The following is a 19,513-nucleotide window of genomic DNA, read 5'->3' as shown; positions in this document are numbered from 1 at the left end:
CCTAGAAGGAAATAAAAACACTTTTCTTTGTTTACAAGAGCGTGAATTGTTTTCAATGGCTGGATAAGCACGACAGAGGGTTGTCCATGCTTGAGATACATACCTACAAATATAAAACATGCGCAGAAAGGGACAAAAACACGGACATCAAGACCATACAACGCTGACGTCATCATGCGTGAACCACGTGGTAATGAACCCGCTCATCTGTAATGACTATGTTTGTGGGCTTTTCTCTGGAGAACAGGATAGTCGAGTAGTAGATAGCTATTGGGATTTTCAAATATAGTATTTTTTCCGAGCTAAGTGATATTTTAAAGAACAGTTTTGTAGAGGTTGGAAAAAGGTAAATTGAGAGGAAGACCAGTTTCGAAAAATTGTTTGCAGTGCTTAAACTTTGAATTGCTCGAGAGACGATGAATTATACATCAAGCATAACAAGCCATTCACCATGTCCTCCTCCACTTACAGCAATAAAAATTTTCAATGGAACTGTATGTACAGTTAGTATTCTCCACTCTTCAACCTGTTTCTCAACCTCCGCCTTTTATTCCCAAACATTTGCCGAGACCACGTCGGTAGTTTCTTCACCTTTTGAGTTATCTAGATGTGTGCTGGCTTCAAGTTCGTCTGTAGTCGCCCACAAGATAAATATTAACTAAGATAAATATTACTTAAACTATTTCCTGACTTGCTCAGGTTGTATAGACAGGCTGAGTACAGCTCAGTGTCAGGATGAGTTTGCAACTTTTGTTGAGACTCGGAAGATGACATTCAACATGTTTTTGGGGAGTGTACAGCTAGTCATACCTTCTGGAAAATATTAAATATGACATATAATATAATTTTATATGACATATAATATAATATGACATCAGTAAGTACAAGATTTGAGAGGGAATTTTAGTGATAGCACAAAATTTTTATTGAAGATGCTGTACTTGACATCTTTATTACTTGAAAATCACATCAAACTCTTGTAAACAAAACCTGAGACCATCAAGCCATTTTTTAAATCAGGATTTTAAAATAGAAAAAAGTTCAACTCTGGAAATGTAATGTCAGAAATGTGAAGATTAATGGCTTCTTCACCCGCAACCGGTAAACTATGTTTTTGTTGTCACATAACTCTTGTCCTCTCCTGGTCACGTGTCTCAATGACTTAATCATGGCTTCGGAATAAAATTTGTGGTAAAGATTCATGTGGCGAGATAGATTGAGTGGATTATGGAGGCAGCATGCTGATAATGAACAATGTGGTTGTACTTTGTGGAGCAGTTTTATGTAGGACTACTGGATACCAGATATTTCAGTCAACAAGGTTTACTGGCTTCTGCCATGCAGAACAGAATTACATAATGGTTTATGTAGGTCTGTAAGTGTTTGATGAACCACTGAACTCGCCTCAATGATGTGATGTTTCATTAAACATTATTCTAATTTTTCGTTTAGAAAAACGAATAGCTTTATTATACATGAAGTAAACAGCTGTAGTGATAGAGAGAAATAGCCATTTCATTGTGTATGATGTTTTATTTTCATTTTATTATTATTTTAAAGCAGAATTTCATAGTTTATTGTCAGTAGAAACTGTAAAAGTAAGTGGCTTGTAAAAGAGGCACTCCTATCGTTTCCTGCCGTTTCGTACCCGTGAAAAGCTGCGGGTGGCTGGGGAACTCTCCGGGTACAGGCTCCTGCCGGTAATCAAGCATCATTCTTTTAACTAAAGTGGATCGCACTCAATACCAGGCTAGGAAACCTCCATGTTGTTGCCATGAGGTTCAAACCTCAATGTAGGTTTTAAATTTGTATAAATTTTTACATTTTGTTAAATGATATAATTTGAAATAATTTATGACAATTCCGATGAAGCACAGAATGCATCTCTGAGGTAAAATATTAATTTTTGGAGAGAATACTCATTTGATAGCTAAGTAAGTAAGGTTCTGGTCGAAGTTTGGGCTGAGTTGTCTCGCCGTACTAGGCTTTAGACAACAGCTTCAGTTTCAGACTGATTCAATTTTAGAATTTATATATGTATATCACCGGCCTCTAAATGTAAAAAAAAAAAAAAAGGTCAAACATTCCACACCTACATTTTCTTTAGTTCTATTTCCGGAGTTAATTAAAACGAACAACTCCGAGAACCCGAAGCAACTTGCAGATGTGGGTCAGCAGGTCACGTGGTGGCTGATTGTTGTCTGTGTGTCAAGCAAGGACTGGTACGCATAGTCACGCGTGTGAACGTATTGTCAGATACAAGAGAGAATTATGGGGCGGCTTGCATAGCTTGTCATAGAGAGAAGGGGTTAGGGGCGGGTTGCATGAGCCCTCATGTCTTTATTCTCTACAGGAAGGGTACCTGTGGGGCTCGCTCATTCTCTGAAATTTACAGACATTTTCATGAATGGAAAGGAATTGTAAAACGTTCGTAGAGGTTCCTGGCATCTACAGCCCTTGGACTACAGGCGACATAATAACTGCTGTCTTATTTGGGGCTTTTCTTGTGAAAGAAGCTTTAAAAATTCAAAAACTGGAAATTTTGCTTGTTCGACTTTTTTTTTCCAAATGTTTTACAATCCAACAACCAATTCTGATTGAGAACAACTGGTTGTTAATCAGGAATACAGAATGTTCACTTTCTGTTCACTCCATCCCACCAACGTGGTTATCATGACATGCGCAGTCGTGAACATTCTGAACAAACGGTTTTATTCACTGGATGTAAGTTTTGCGCAGACATGCATGGAAATTCGAGATAATTTACTGCTGGGTTGAAGCATGGGTTTACAGCAGGGTGTTTGGAAGAGATATGATTCACACCAACTTGACAACATAAGGAGGATGATAGAACATGGCGCGGTGGGGAAGACAACTAGGAAAGGAGAGTGTAAAATATCTCCACTTTTATTGTAATTGATTTCTTCTGGACAAGGAATTAAAATAATGAGGATTGCAGTGCCTTGATGGGTTGAAAGTGGATTTATGTTGCCGGAACAGGCGATATCAGCATTCATCTGCACTCCAGTGCTGGCTGCGGGGAGCCAGAGTCGTGATGTCGGTCAGGGTTCGAGTTACATCGGCAACATTGACATTCAAGTCATCTTCGTAGTTAGAGCATGACACTACTTTAAAGATAATTCTAAAATAATTGTTTTGCCTTCCGGGTTTGTAAGGATAATTTATACCACTGCCTATCATTCCGTTGTAAAGACAGTTTATTTGCAAGTCACAGTTTAAGAGATAGTTTAGATGCTTTGTAAGCCGCAATTTGTATATTCTTTGCATGCCATTTGGTTGGAGTTTAATAGTCACCGTTTGGTTATGACTGATGATTGACTTAATCTTCTCTTTTCTCAACCTAACATCAAATATAAAGAGGATATAAATCAAAGCAGTCGGTCGTCCCTTCACTGTGAGGAGCACATGGACAGAGGCGACAGAAGGACAAGACTGTCTTGGGCAATGGTGAGGAGGTCTTGTACAGGACGACCAGTCCTTCATCTTCTTAAACCAGTTCCTGAAAGATTAAGCAAAACATATACCAGCCTCACGTTCAACCTATCTAAACAATAAACGATCATTTTGTAAAAAAAACTGATTTAGAAACAACTGGGAAAGCAAGATGAAGTTTAGGAATCAAGCCTCGTAGTCTTTATCAGTTTTTTTTCTTTCAAGGAACATAAGTGTGAACTCGAGGCAAGCCAGAAGACGGACAACCTCCAGGGTTTACGTGCATTTGCTTTTGGTAATGGAGGAGACACAAACTCGCTTGCCAATGCCTGTTAGTTGACAATCAGTATCTCGACAGTGCTGGTAACTTCCGAGGTATCTGGACATCCGATCCGTAACTCCGGGCGCAGGGTTAGCGTGGAAAAGCGGAGTTACCGTCGAAGTGTCAAAGCAAAAGGACAAAAGAGGGCCACGTGCCATGAACCCAGGGCCGTGGGAATAGTTCCTTCTCATTGGTTGAATAGAGGAACACGGGTACTGCTTCAAGTTCGTCTTCCTTGATTACTGCCAACTGTGGAGGTAGTAGTAATAGCCGAGAATATATGTGGACCAGAAATATCTACAGATATCGCTTATATTTTTAAAAAATACCTGAAAATCTGTTATAGGGCAACAGGTTATCTTTCACACCTGTAGTTTAGTTTATTACACTTCAATTTTAATTTGTTTCTTTAAATTTTTTATGTACCTGCTCTTCTCCCGCCACTTCTATCCCAGTTCACATCCACCTGTAAAGTGTGTACCGATGTTTACTTAAAAGACAAAAAAAAAAAAAAAACAAAAAAAACAACCAACAAAACAAACCCAAACCAAACAAAAAAACAAACAAAAAAAGAAACAACCAAACACAACACGGCTCCATTCACAGCCAGGTGACGAGGTCGTCTTCAGGTGTGCGAAAGGTTCGTCACGCGATGACGTCGCTCACAGGTGTGAAGGGTTTCATGACGTCATAGGCGCTTTTGTCGAGGGAGTTTCTCGCTCCCCGGTGATGACCTAACCTCGCCTGCCGACCAACTAACCCTTGACCTTTTTCCCAGAAAACTTGTGGCAGGTGGCTGGTTTTCGTTAACAACAGTTATGACTGAGTTCTGTCAGAGATGCGACTGAACCCAGTCAAGTTGGGGCCAGACATCCCACGAAGAGTATTAAGTATAAACACTTATTTCTTTAATCGCTTTCTGCGTTGCTTACCTCAACATCCAGTGACACAGTGATCTGGGCCAAACTCCCGGTTTGCTATACTTACATCATTCATTTATCCGTGAAGCCGTCTACCATCAAGTGCATCGTATGAGTAGATTGCAGGATATGCCTGTCATCAGACATAAAATGTAGCCTGTCATCAGACCTTATCAGCTAATTATAGCTCACTGTGGATACTCTTCTCTCTTCCTCCCTTCTCACAAGAGCGGGCATTCGGTCTGATGACCCTCTACATATCTATTAGTCGGTCGCGGAGGTAACTCAGATCGAACTCAGATCGATGGCCACGTCCGAGAGAGATGACCGAGCTCACGCCTCGTAATGCATTGTGGGAGGACAGCAGGGTGGCGAGTAGAATGAACGACCACTTCCCCATCCCCAACTTGCACTTTCCTTAGTGACAGCTGAGCACAGAGAGAACTTGATAGCTCCATAGCCCGCAATCCACGGGTGACCAGTGTGACCTTTGACCGGGTGCTCACAAGCGTTGGCAGGATGCCAAGTCAGCTAAACTGTTGTCAGAGAAACCGCTAATATTTTAGTAGGAATTTAGTGTCGACATGCAGCTAATGTGCAGGATTAGTGTTGACGGAAAGAACTACTTCCTGACGTGGAGGGATACTCGGTTCATATTTCACGCAGTCGGATGCTGGCTTGATAAGCATCTTTTGCTGTCAGTGTATACTTTAATGATTTAAGGGGAAAAAAATCTGGGTTTTTGAGATGATTGTGCCACTGCTGGGGATTGCAGTAAATATCGCAGCTAGGAAAACAGATTTGTTTTCTCTTGTGTTGCCTTCCCGGCGTGACAAGGGAGAAAGTGGACTATTGAAATTGTTTAAGAAATTGTGAGTTGGGTGGTGATGAAGAGATCACACACACACACAGAGCATCATCCTCCCTTATCCTCACCAGTACCATCCTCCTTTTTCTTCTCCCTCCCTCCATCATGGACATGCGCACTTCTTGTTCTCCTCTCCCAGTGTTCGTTACTTCCCTTCCTTCAATCCACATGAGGAATGGAAGGAACACTGACCGGCGCTATTGTAAACACAGGGACATCATCATTTTATCATCGCCGGCGAGAGCATGTCTGGGAATCTCGGGTCCTCCCTGACTCCATTCCCTGTCAGGGCTGAAGCAGCCCCTCTCATCTCGCCTCTCTTTATGAAGTGTTATTGCATTTCCGCTATCTTATTTCGGCAGCTCATTTCATCTTCCTTTTAAGTGTTATTACGTGCATGTTATCTTGTCTCGGCAGTGGATTCAATCTTTTATAGTGTGTTATTGTATGTATGATGCATTCTTGGGGGGTCCCTTTCATCTGCTATCTGTTTCTGAGCTATCACGAGGATGCTGTCGTGAAACTTCTTTCATCTGCAGCGTCCAGCTCTCGAAGTTGCAAGAACTCTTCTCGTGAAGTTTGGAGAAAAGACTTTGGAAAACATGTTTGAAAATTTGCATCTTGTTAGCACTGAGTGTGTTTTGACCGTGTGTGTGCGTGTGTGTGTGTGTGTGTGTGTGTGTGAGACTGTTCGCGAGTATTGAAGATTTTCTCGATATTACCTACTTTTATCTAGTTTTGTCTTCCTGCAGTGAGGATAGCTTGGGTTACGGGCTCAACAAGTCCCATGAAATGATGATGATGATGATGATGATGAGGAGGAGGAGAAAGAGGAGGAGGAGGAGGAGGAGGAGGATGAGGAGGAGGAGGAGGAGGATAATTATTATTCCTTGGTCTTACGCCTATAGTTGGTCCTACTTTAGTTAAATAAAAGACAAGAATGGAGCAATACCTACTCTAACCAAATACACGAGTAGAACAAAACACGTCATAGCCCAGTCAAAGATATGACGTAGAAGAGAACAACACCGTCCCTCGTCAAATAAATGACGTAGACTGAAATAATCTCTAGTTAAAAAATGACGTAGACTGAAATAATCTCCAGTCAAATAAATGACGTAGACTGAAATAATCTCTAGTCAAATAAATGACGTAGAACAATTCTCGCCTGCATTAAATAAATGAAGGTAAGAAAATTTTGCAAAGTTAATTCAATTTTCCTAAGTTAACTTGTTGAGCTAAACACGGTTAACACGACAGTTTATTCACAGTTTGCAATTATCTTGTTATGCGAATTATATTTTATTTCAGTTTTTTTTTTTTTGCATGAAAGTTATCACGCGAATCAGACTCTCTGAAGAATTTGTTTTGCAATTTAGAGAGGTCGTGCATTTACAGATGTAATTCTCGTTTAATTTGCTATAATAATGATCAAATGTCTCTGTGCCGATGTAAAGTACAGCTACAGATGCTGTCTGCTCTGTGTGAGTAGAAATCAGATTAAGGGACAGAATCGATCTGTGCCTCATTGGTAACCTGTGAACATGGAGACACAATGAACACAGGAGGCTTGAAGTGCATCATGTGCAAACTCACAAAATCAATTCATAAAATGTGGTGTCGACTTCAGAAGGGTTTGCCTCGTATCTGTTCAGAGATTTCACGTATGGCAATTAGGACGGAGGAGTAATCTGCTGCATCTTATTGAATTGTGCAGTATTTGTTTAAAGGACTACTGAGGTGCAATATTTAAAAAAAAATAATTATTAGGTAAAGCTCATTGTAAGAACTCATTTCACAATTCTAGAGAAACACACCTGCAACATAAACAACACAGACTTCAGGATTGCACATCGCTACGTTGATGTTGTCAAGGCCTCAGCTGATGAGAAATCTGGGATCATATGTCAATGAAGAGTGACGTAACAAAGGTGACGTAGGTTTTACCCTCCTTCTGTTCATAGAGATGTTTGTAGGAATTTATGTAACAAATAATGGGATACATTCACCCATACAGCATCTTGCCTTAAGCTTTATTCAATCCTTAGAAATATATTGTACTCCACTAGTCCTTTAAGTCGTTTTATCGGGTTACTGAAGCAAAATTCATAAATTGTAGCTACTTCTCCATGATCATTCTTTGAGCGGAGTGAATCACAGAAACATGGTGCACGTGACTTGTCTGATATTCTTCCTTCTCTCGATTTTTTCTCTTATTCTCTTATTCTCTTTCCCTTCCCCCGTTCCTCTCCTTTCATCTATCACCTCTTCGACCTTTTTTCTTCTTTGCAAGTGTTTGTTCAAGATATACGTGTTTGGTTTTCATTTTGGTGACCCACTGTAACTTCCTTGGGAATGAAACCAAATTAAAGTTTGAAGAATTAATTAAAGAACAATGTCTAAAAATATCCAGCACGCACACGCGCGTCACTTCCACCCAATTTCTAATCGAATTTTATTTTGTGTTCTGTGGACATCAAGTGAGGGCAGCGCCATAGAGACAGACTAAACTGATCGTGTGATTTCTATTAGCACAAGAGCATGGGAATAATGGACAGACTATTGTTAGAAACTGTCTAAAACCTTCGATCTTAATCCCCTTGGCACGAATTGTCTTACAAAGCAAAGTCAATAACGAGTGAAAGAAACTTCTAGAAAAATAAGCATAATTACACCAGGCGTTTTTTAAAAGTTGTTTAGTTATTTTCTGTCTTTCTTATATTGTTTGTTTCTTTCATTTTTAATACACAATTTTTATCCATTCTTTTGTTTTCTTTCTTATTCATTTATTGTTTTTTTTTTTTTTTTGTTTGTTTGTCTTTCATTGATTCTTTCATTGATTTCCTTTATTTCTTTTTTGATTCAGGTGTTTTTATTCATTTAGTTTTTCTTTATTATTTTGTTTATTCTTTTGTTGTTTGTTTGCTTTTTGTTCTGTCTTATTGTTATATAGAATTGAACGCATATTAGAGACAAAGTTGGTCTTTAAAAACAAATGCTCGCCTCCCTTCCACATCTCCATCCTTTCTCTGATGTTATCGCCACAGTGTAACTTGTGTGTTGCTGCCTATCATTGGAGTGATAGGTTGTATGTCTAACTGTTTGTTTGTTTGAAGTCTTGAGAACTTGTCTCGAATCAAAAACATGCACTTTGTAAGTTTGAATATTATGACGCGGGAGGACAATCTCTAAAACAACTTGCCATCTTGCATTTCTCGTTCATTGTCGCACCGTGTGAAGGGAGCTTTAGATACCGTGGGCAACATCCTTTAACGCACTTGGCCAATAGGTAAGAAGGGACATGCACGTACCTGTTGGCAACTCAATCCAAACAAAAGACTGAATAGAGAGCGAAAGGCAAAAGAAAGTAGACCGCTGTTGAAAGGTATTGCCATGCGTGTACAGGTACAGTCACACCTGCGCGCCGCCTGGCGTCCACAAACATTATTTTAAGGTGTAGATAAATGGACAAAAAAGCCATGGCATCTTAAAAAAACCTTGTAGAACATTAGAAAAAGACACCACAGAGTGAACCCACATCGACCCGCTAGAAACTGTTTGCTTTCTGTCAATACATCGTGTGTGCAGAGATGAGAGGTCCTCGGCCCTCCACTTCCTCCATCACTTTCCCCAGATGTTCCCCTCGCCATCTCGCACACTTAACAACACTTCATCTCGCTTCCGACGACAGATGTTCGCACCACTCACACTGCACTCCAAGACAGCGGTCTGGAGCTGGGCGAGGGTTAAGAAAACTCCATCCACGAGGAGTCAAGCCTCGAGAATCAACAGGAAGAACGAGAGAAAAGCAGACTTGTCGAGCTGCCATGCTCTAGAAAATAGTTCACGTTTCCACGGTTTTCTGCGAGAATCTCGCGAAGTCCGCGGTACTTGTTTTCTGGTTTTTCCCGGCATTCAACAGTTTTCCCCGGCGTTCACCAGGTGTCGCTGTTTCGCGACATTTACTAAACAAATGTCGCGGGTAAGAGAATTAGTGATTTTGCCACGTGGACTGTATCTAATTACTGTGGAGTTGCCTACATTGTTGAAGTCTACAGGTAATGGAGTGTAATTAGTAACATGGTGACGTAACATGAGGAAGAAAAAGGATGTTTTGTTGTTTGGTTTGTCACCGCTGACGAGGGCGGAAATGAACAGTCAACATTGATCTACCTTCATGTAGGAATAATTGTTATATAACATGTCAGCAATGAGGAGATGGGTTTAGCTGGTCACGTGTCTGTCTGCCTGCCTTCGCTGTGAGGTCACGTGGGCATAACTTTATTAACTCGATGCTGAAAAGAATATATATTATTCGTGATACATGATGAGTCATCGCAGTCTTGTGAACAGGACGGACGTACGGACAGACAGACACTTCAGTTGATACTTTCAATGTTATTGATTTGATTATTATTGCATATGTGAGGTTCAGGCATAATATCAACAAAGCAAAGTAGAATTAAAAAAAAACAACATCTACAAATAAACATTTTCATTCCGTTTGGATCGCGGTATACATCTGTGACATGGAGCATCAAAAATACATGTCTGATCATCATGCATTTATTCTCTAGATAGAGTATAATATTGAAGAATAATATTTTTACTTTAGAATGCAGACATTTATGTGAAAATATTATAATTGTTTAATCCATTTTTAAAAAGTTATTCTTACCTCTTAGACTAATGTACAACTTTGCTAAATTAGTTACAGTTAGTGACCACTGGAACTGATTTTAGCCCTAATGTTACTTGCCTGAGCTTTGTATTGCTGCTGAGATAATAATTATGATTTTGGGACAGAGAACGAGCGAGAGAGAAAGAGGGAGGGAGAGAGAGGAGGGCAACCCATTCCCCCGAACAGTGTATCCGACTCTTTGTCAAAAACTGTCACCTGACAAACACCCGAGAGGAACCGAGACCGAACTATAAGACCGTGAAATTAAGTTACAACAAACGATCAAAACAATCTAGCTGTTGTCACGGTAACGATGTCGATGCGGGTGTAGCCTCGTAAGCAGTTATTCGTGTGCGTGCGTGGGATGCCCCCCCCCTACACCACGACGACGACCACCACCACCACTACAGGCTCTCGTCAAAGGAACGAGGGACGAGCGCGAGCAAATTCAATCTCCGAGCACAATGTTGAGATTACAAGGCTACATCGTCTGCCCGCTTGCCTCCAGCAGGACCCGCAAAAATATTGAACGCCAGGCTAGCCGCGGTTGTCTCCCTTATGAAAGGTTCGTCATGGGGTGGTGGTGGAGGGTGGAGTGGGAGGGAGAAGGGAGGAAGAAAAGAACAGCTCACCCCCCACACCCACACCCGAGTCAATATTACGTGTTCTGCTTGTCAGCCCTGGGTGGGAGGACGAGCTTTAGTTAATCCTTGCTCACGGCTGAACAGGGTATCGGGTATTTAAACGAAACTCCTGCACTGGTTAACTGGGTTTTACGTGACAGTTCAAAGGACGATGCATTGCATGGAGTGGGTGGCATGGAACGGCGAAGTTGGTTTACGATGAAAAGGAAGTTTTAGTTAAGTTCGATGCAATAAATAGTTTAAATTCGCCACTTTGAGCGAAATGTCAGAAATATGAGAAATCCATATTCGAAAAAAAAAAATAATGCAATGAAAATCGTTTAAAGCTTTTAGGCCGCCGAAAGTCCATTTAACGAGATCGAGTTTCACGCATGCGTACGAACACACTTGCACTCCAATAAGCGCATGGAAGCAGACGAGTGCGAGGGAAATCGATCCCATCCATTGTCAGTGCGTCATTCACGCGTGAAATCTCGTCTTTAATGTCTGTTAACGGCCTTTGCTAATGTCAGCTTATAAGGCTTTGAGGTGTATGACTAGACAGTTCTGTTGGTTATCCGGTTTTCGGCAGGTAGGTCCTGTAGTGAGGGTCCTGCCATACCTACAACTGTGAGTCTTTCTCTCAATCTGAAAATGAGGCTACAAGGGCAAGAATGTTGTAACTAAGTGTCAAAGGTGAGAGCTGCTTACCTGTCTGCTGTGTAGGGAAGGTGAGTAGTATTCCATCAGACTATTCTGATCACTCCTCAGTTCTTTCTCCTCATCCATGCATGTTTTCCATGGTGTCATCCGTTTGCTGATGTCATGTTTGATGATGATGATGTGATAGTGAAGAAGTATTCAGACAACTGTCTGCTGTATGTAGAGGTTGAAGGCAAGAGTGAACAGTACTCACAATCCTGTCTACTTTATGTGTAGAATGAGTAGTATTGAGGGGCAATGTGAATGAGAGTATTTCATAAAAAAAACAAAACAACAAATGCTGACATTTACGAGGGTTTAAGTCGATCACAGCTTGTGCTAAGCTTTGTTGTGTTTGTCTAGCAAAGTGCAGTGTCAGGTAAGCAAAATATTGGTGAAAGATGTTGGAGTTTCCGTGAGACCCTTCAGTAACCTCGTATAATTTATATTAGTGTAATTTTACTGCACACGAATGTTGGAGCAGCTGTGATTGGGGGTTGGGTAAAGGACAACATCACGAGGACGCCCACTCTGACCCCAATATGATCCAGCTGCACCACTGGGGGTCTCAAAAGGTCAGGACACCACACTGCGACTACAGCTGCACACACCCGTCCCTTCTCCTTTTATCCTCCTTCCTCCTCCTTCCCCCTTATTTGTCGCAGTGGGGGCGAGCAAAGCCGCGTGGCTCTCAATATCTTGCTATGAAACCTCTGTCATGTCAGCCCCAATGAAAGGGTGGAGCTGTTTATCAAGATGATCTCCGGCGGGCGGTTTCTCGGATTGCAGACCGTGGCTGTCATCTCGGAATGAAAGGCTCCATTCAAAGGCATCTAGGCGAATGAATGCCTTCAGATTATTTTTGTATTTGTCACTTACAATTTTGTTCTCTTCTTCACGTGATCAGAGCGGGACATCCCCGAGAGAGTAAGTGGCACAGGGTTGGGTGGATGAGGGGTAGTGGGGGGGGGGGGAGAGACGCACCCGCACCATGAGGGAAAGGAAAGTGGATTTGAAGATATCAGTGTGTGCTTGAATTATGTCACACTGTTCTTGAATCACACTTGCCTGTAGCACATCTTACTGCACTGACCTCTAACTGTATAAACCGACTGTGCCACCTGTCTAACCAGACTGTACAACATCTAGCTTAAATATTCTAGACAACATTCGGAAGTATAAAGGGATGATACAAATATAATTAAAGATGAAACACGTTGGTTCAGACTGTTTAATGAAACTTGTATCATTCGATACTTATTACTTAATAAAATAATTGCTATATAATAAAAAACAGACAAGCCCGTAGGATATATGACCATGAGCTCAAAGCATCCAGTCCATCTGTGATGGACAGTAATGAATCGTTTGTTATGAATGAGGGTGGGGAGGGGGAGCTCTTTGCTTCCCTGATGTAGAAATAGTAATGAAATAAAATATTATTTATAACTACAGTCATTTCTTAGTATTTGCCGACTCAATCAGGTCAGTTATTATGACGATTTACCTTTGTAATGGTCTACTGGCCCCGATCACGTGACCCAGAAGGTCCCAAGCGACCAGCCATGTCTGATTGTGTTTGTGTCGACACTACGGTACTGAACTTTTAGGGTAGACACCCATCCTCCATCATTTTTTCCCGAAGGCTAACTCGCTGTTGATATCAGTCATTCTGTTTATTCCACGGATAATTGAAAGGTTGCACAGCAAGTTAATAATTAATTAAACACTCTTTCCGTTCTCTATAATTACTAATCTAAGAGATTTTCTACAATTAGTCACTTGATGTGTAATTATGACTGTTTACAGCTGTGACTAACAAAGGACCAGTGTTTTGGAATGGCACCTAGCATCAATTAATTAATTACCGAACTCTGTAGGTTTCACAGAAGACGGTTGAATAAAGGGAATGAGGGAAAGTAGGGGAAACATGCCGCAGTTTACTCTCATTTTTGGCACAAACAGCCTGGTGCTCATGGGAAATCGAGAAAACTCTTTCTTTTGTAGATAACAGCGGCAATTGAAAAAAAAAAGAATTATCCGAAAAATCTTTAAGAAACTGTTCACAAATACATAAAGTATGATCGGACTCTTATTCTGAAAGATTAAAGATCGGGTTTCATTAAAAACGTTAAAACGTTAACTGGTAATAAGAACGATGTTCACACACAAACAAACAAACAAACAAACAAACAAACAAACAAACAAACAAACAAACAAACAAACAAACAAACAAACAAACAAACAAACAAACAAACAAACAAACATGCAAACACGCATGCAAACAAGTACGACATGTAGGAGCGCACGCGAAAAGACACACACTGGCGCTTTGGCAGACGTTTCTGTAAGGGGAGCTCACTCTGCTGCAGCTTCCTGTCTTCCGTCTACTACTCTACTCGCGCTTTTGCCAGTTCATGTATCATCGATAGACATTCCCCCCAACACCATCCCCATATCACAGCTTTTCTCACAAGATCCCGGGTGGCGGGCGTGATTTACTATGGGGCAGCGGCCAAGGGCAGGCAAGTCAGCTGCAGCTGCTGCTCGCCGGGAGAGTGCTGTCCCTTGTTTTGTAGCTGTCCCACTACTCATGTCGTCGGTTCTGTTGTTGTCTTGATCAAGGCTGCACCAAGACTACAAGTAGTAGCATAGAGGTGTGTGTGTGTGGACGAGCTTCGTTTCGTTTCGCATTTTTTTATGACCTCAGGATTGTTCCAATACGACAGGAGAGACACAAAAATGGAACTCTAGATTGTTTTAACATTTCGGTCTACGTTTAAATACTTCAACACTATTAAAATAATTAGCATGATGTCAAAGTTTGGTGTAAAAAGGTTTCCTTTCCCAAGTTAATCGACCATTGAGTGTACGCCGAAACACCCGAAGACTTGGACTGTACAGCAGCAGCAGGATTGTATTAATGGACAGACATTGAGATGGATGACTTTGATGTCGCTTAATGACAGATAAAGAATAAGAAATAGCAGAAATATATCAGTCTAACTAGAATTCAACGAATTCAATGATTTTTCGCTTCGCTGTATCTGCCGATCACAAACTTCAGGAATTCGAAGAGATGAAATTGAGATCTTTCTCATGGAAATTTATATTGTGATAAATGAGATTGGCTTTCAATACATTGGTAAATTAACTAGCATCTGAGGCGAAATCTTTTTGATTACCATGTGTTAAAGTACAGCTGGGCAGCAAGAAAATTGCCTTGACCCCTGGAGTCACCACATCCTTGCGAGGTCCTCGCACGCGCCATGTAAATTTTCTGTGACAAAGGCTTTGAAAGCGTCTATTGGTCCTTTAACTCACCTCATCAATATTCACGAAGCAAAGACGTGGCTGCCTTCATCACAAGCTAGACATGGCGAGAAAGTTGCTAGCTCGGGCTGAAAACTCTTGTTGCCCACAACAGAGCGTATTGTAAGGCCATGAAAAGGTCAAAGGTCGAATAGTTTCACGGCCTACTGTAATTACTCGGCAAGTTTTATTAAGATTATGATTCAGAGCGCGCTTCTCAGAATACAGTGATCGATGGAACCATTTAGGGCAAAGTCCCGAAGCACCTCAGCTGGCTGGAAGCTAGATGGAGATGAGAAAGGAGAAGACTGCAGTGAGGACGAGAGATTTTCAGGGTGAATGTTTGAGACCCATGTTCTTAATGTTAGCCGAGTGTTGACGATAGCAAAGTCAGTTGGCACGTGTGACTCGTTCGATTCCGTTTTTATTGTCTGTATGTCTGTCTGTCTCCTTCCTCTCCCACGGATTCGCTGATTCGGAGCAAAATACCAACAGGTGTCATCTGAAATTCCGGCAACCAGAAACAAACTTCACAACTCTATTGCCATTCGTGTTATGCTGACGGTTTCAAATTACTTTAAGATATCCATGGAAAAAAATCTTTAACAAGTATTTTGGATGATGAAAATGTTTCTTTTTTTAAGTTTGATGCATGCATTTCAACTGTTTTGCTTTCTAATAGTCGTCTTTTTTGTAGTGATTGACAAACAATAATCTTGCAAAGATTAGTTGATGACGAAAGTCAGTGTTTGTCCATGTTTCCATCTTGCAGTCTTATTGGAATAACATTCGGTGGGTTTGTCCACTGTTCTTTCACTAAATGCAGGAGGTTCAGGTTCACGTAAACACATTGTTTCAAAGAAAATAAATTGAGCAACACGATCGTCAAGAAACGAAAAGTCAAGTCTAAAAACGAACCCACGTGTGTCTCCTGTGTTTTGACGGGTATTTTTGGAACCACATCAGCAACAAACAAGAGACCAAAAAAAGCTTGTTTATGACGAGGACACGGGCGAACATGCAGAGAACAACGATGACACAGTTACGTAACACCACTTCACGGCGACGCCGAGTGACGGAAGAGCAGCCTGTGTAGTCACAACGTGGACCTCTGTCAAGTCTCGAGAACAAAGGATGCACGGCGCGGTGACGTTCCAACGTGGCCGTGCGAGGGAACAGTTCCCCACGTGCTCTTCAAGTCGATTTTCCAAGAACTGTTTTTAGATCTCCGTCGGGGATGTCCATAATTGGCCCACGCCGTGACGCAAACCGTCAGCACGCGCCACCCTCCTCCTCCCTACACCTTGGTGCGCGTGCGATGCACGACCATGTGTCCTCGTCGCCAGCATCCCAAGAACAATGCTTCTGTGGTCGATCTCCTCCCATTTCTCACCTCCCTCTAAAAAAAACTGTTGTCAATAGACAAACACACGGCGACGACGGTTTACAAAGTTCACTCGAGAGAACTCTGATGTTTCCTCCTTCATCTCTTAAAACCTCGTTTTGAACATCGAAATTCGTGTTTACTTTGATGACAAATGGATTTGTCCTATATTTAGCTACCTGAGATTTAACAACACTGTACCCTAAAAAAATAAAATTCCCTTGGGGAAATAGCGAGTGGAGCGCGGCAAGTCGAGAGAGATGGCGCTGAAAGCTGGTTTCCTGACCTTTCTCGCAGCCGGCGGGCTCGTAGTTCTAGTAAACTTTCCACCGAGCTGCCGCCGCTGCTGCTGAGGCTGGCTTTTCCTCTAATTTGCATGTGATTACCGGTAAATCATACCAATCGACACCGGCGCTGCGGTGTATAAGAACGGCGGGCTCACACCTGAAATGTCGCAGTTGCACCGGAGCGTGAGCAGAGATCACACCAACGGTGGGCACGGAGCAGACGGCACCTCGGCGCTAGCATCAGACTTGCCTTGTCGTTCATTTTCTGAGTTTCTTCCGATTCGAAAATGGTAGGCTAGCTTGTTGCACTTTGTCTGAACCAACATGAGGGTACTTTTTCTATAAAAAAAAAATTGAAGCACTTTTTAAAAATTACTTTTCTTTCAAGATTTAAGCATTGCGGTTTGCATGGTTAACTCCTTTATTTGCAGCTTTAGAATGTAGCGAGAACTGTAAAAATAATTTTAATGATAATGGAAAAGAATGTATTTTGTTGACAAGAGTTAGGCTGCTGCAGGATGCAGTCAAAATGTCAAACATCTGAGTTTTTTTTCTATAAAGAGATAAGAAAGACTTTGCAGCAGATTGCAGGTGAGCACGCGCCAGTCGGTTCTGGGCCGCACAGCATCGATTCAATGAAATGTTTCTGGAGTAAGGGCGGCGTTGGGGGACATTTCATGACTTCCTGGTTTGTTCATTGACGAGTTCTTTTTTCCGCAGGTGAAAATGGCAGTCCACGTGATGGTAGTGGCTCAGGCGGTCCTCCTGCTTCACACGGGTATCGTGACTTTGGCCTACACCCGCTCGGACGTGGTTCGCACCACCCTGGGTCCCATCCGAGGCCTGACGAAAGTGGTGGGTGGCAGGACTGTGGAAGTGTTTTGGGGAATCCCCTTCGCCAAGCCCCCGACGGGGCTTCGTCGCTTTAAGCACCCGGAACCTCCTGAACCCTGGAACGAAGTGAGGGACACCGTGACGAAGCCCAACTCCTGTTTCCAGGTCATCGATACCGCCTTCGACCAGTTTGAAGGCGTGCAGATGTGGAATCCCAACACAAACATGAGTGAAGACTGCCTGTACCTAAACGTGTGGGTGCCCAAGGGTTTCTCATCGTCCCCAAGGGCTACCATGGTTTGGATTTTTGGTGGCGGTTTCTGGGCCGGCACATCCACGCTGGACATCTACGACGGTTCGAAACTGGCGGCGACGGAAAACGTCATCGTTGTGTCGTTGAATTATCGCGTCGGTTCTCTAGGATTCCTTTACACAGGTAATGATGATGCCCCAGGTAATCAAGGCCTCATGGACCAGACCATGGCACTGAAATGGGTCCACGACAATGTTGGCTTCTTCGGTGGCTCCAAAGACACTGTTTCTATTTTTGGAGAAAGCGCCGGAGCTGTCAGCGTGGGATTCCATCTTCTGTCCCCGTTGTCCAGCGGTCTTTTTGCAAGAGCTATCATGCAAAGCGGAAGTCCCCTCTGCAGTTGGGCGGTGCAGTCCAGATCGCAAGCCATCCTGCGAGGGGAGAAACTAGGCGAGATACTGGGCTGCTCAACACGAGACTCTCGCACGATGGTCGAGTGTTTGAAGAACCGGGACGCTCAAAATATTACTGACCTAATGTTCAACCTCACTGAACACTATTTCGACGTGCCTCTCGGGCCAGTTGTCGACAACTACTTTCTTCCTGGACATCCTAAAGACCTCATGGCCAATGGACAGATCAAGAATACGGAAGTTCTCATTGGCGTGAACAAAGACGAGGGCCTTTATTGGCTTCTTTACGGCCAGAAGCCTTACTTCCCTTTGTCCAACGATGGAGCGATGACAGTCGCAGAATTTAGGGATGTTGTCAATGCTTTAAATTTCCGTGGCGACAACAAGACTGACAGCGCCATCATTTACGAATACTACGACAATGTTCTTCCTTCCCAGAGGGAATCTCTCAGAGACATCGCCGACGACATCAGCGGAGACGATCTCTTCAAGTGCGCCGTTGTGGACTTCGCCAACGAATACGCAAAGAACCATGATGTTTATCTGTATTCCTTTGAGCACCAGCTGTCAAACTTGGCATGGCCAAAATGGACCGGAGTCATGCATGGATACGAAATAGAAGCCATCTTTGGATTACCGCAAGAGTATAACTACACGAGAGAAGACGAGTCCGTAGCCAGTCGAATGATGGCCTACTGGACCCGATTCTCGCAGTTAGGGTAAGCATACTTTGTATAGATTAGGTCAAAAATATTTAAAGGATAAGTTAACATTAACTGGAAATATATTTTCCACAGCAAGCCGTAAACAAATGCTACTTTAATATCTTTTCCCATTAGCCGTTTATAGATATAAGAGAGAGAAGGAGTGGAGGGAGGTAGAGAAATAAGGAATCTGTTGTTTTTCCAAACAAATGCTTTATTCGGGGTTTGTTGGATGTGTCTGCAGGGACCCCAATAACGACATGATCACGTGGCCAAAGATGACACCACAGGGACTGGAATATCTGAGGATCGCGGGAGAAGGCGACACAGTAAAAAAGGGGCTTCGACATCAACAGTGCAGCTTCCGGCGGGTCGTCCTCCCACTCTTGCAACAGGGTACTGTTGATTGCTGTAGCGGACTTTCTGCTGCTTTGCCACCTTCTTCCGTCTCCGGCCCGTGCAACCGTGTCCGCTCTTCTGCCCAGTAACAGCTTCCGGCTTTTCTTCACGCATGCGCAAAGTGTATTTCCGCCCTGTGGACAGACTAACAGTGACGTGTACAGTGCTTCCTTACTAACCGGACATCTTCTTGTAGACGATTACTTAGAAGACGATATCGAGCTGGTGTTGTTGATGTAGATTTGTCTACAATCCCTACAAGTATTTTTCGAAAATTTATTTATTTGTTTTTTTTTCATGCAACTGCTGAATCTTTCCCGAGTGAATGAAAGCAATATGAAAAGACTGAAGGGTATCT

At 42.5% G+C, this 19,513-nt stretch overlaps 1 protein-coding gene across 6 annotated transcripts in view; it reads left to right on the top strand.

The window, feature by feature from the left end:
* The window catches only part of LOC112576848 (cholinesterase 2-like), a 49,470-nt gene that overhangs the window by 23,580 nt on the left and 6,377 nt on the right, over positions 1-19,513 (top strand). For 4 of the 6 annotated variants that reach the window (XM_025259639.1, XM_025259644.1, XM_025259645.1 and 1 more), the window contains exons 2-3: positions 17,273-18,771; positions 19,001-19,152. In XM_025259639.1, the coding sequence (XP_025115424.1) occupies positions 17,273-18,771; positions 19,001-19,152 (1,651 nt within the window). Of the gene's footprint in view, positions 1-11,306; positions 11,599-16,700; positions 16,843-17,272; positions 18,772-19,000; positions 19,153-19,513 lie in introns of those variants that run through there. The other 2 variants (XM_025259643.1, XM_025259641.1) reach the window with 2 other exon arrangements.

Source organism: Pomacea canaliculata, linkage group LG12 (assembly GCF_003073045.1).
Source record: "Pomacea canaliculata isolate SZHN2017 linkage group LG12, ASM307304v1, whole genome shotgun sequence".
Classification (NCBI taxonomy): domain Eukaryota; kingdom Metazoa; phylum Mollusca; class Gastropoda; order Architaenioglossa; family Ampullariidae; genus Pomacea; species Pomacea canaliculata.
The sequence above is the reverse complement of the archived record's forward strand: the minus strand, read 5'-3'. Positions and strand labels throughout refer to the sequence as shown.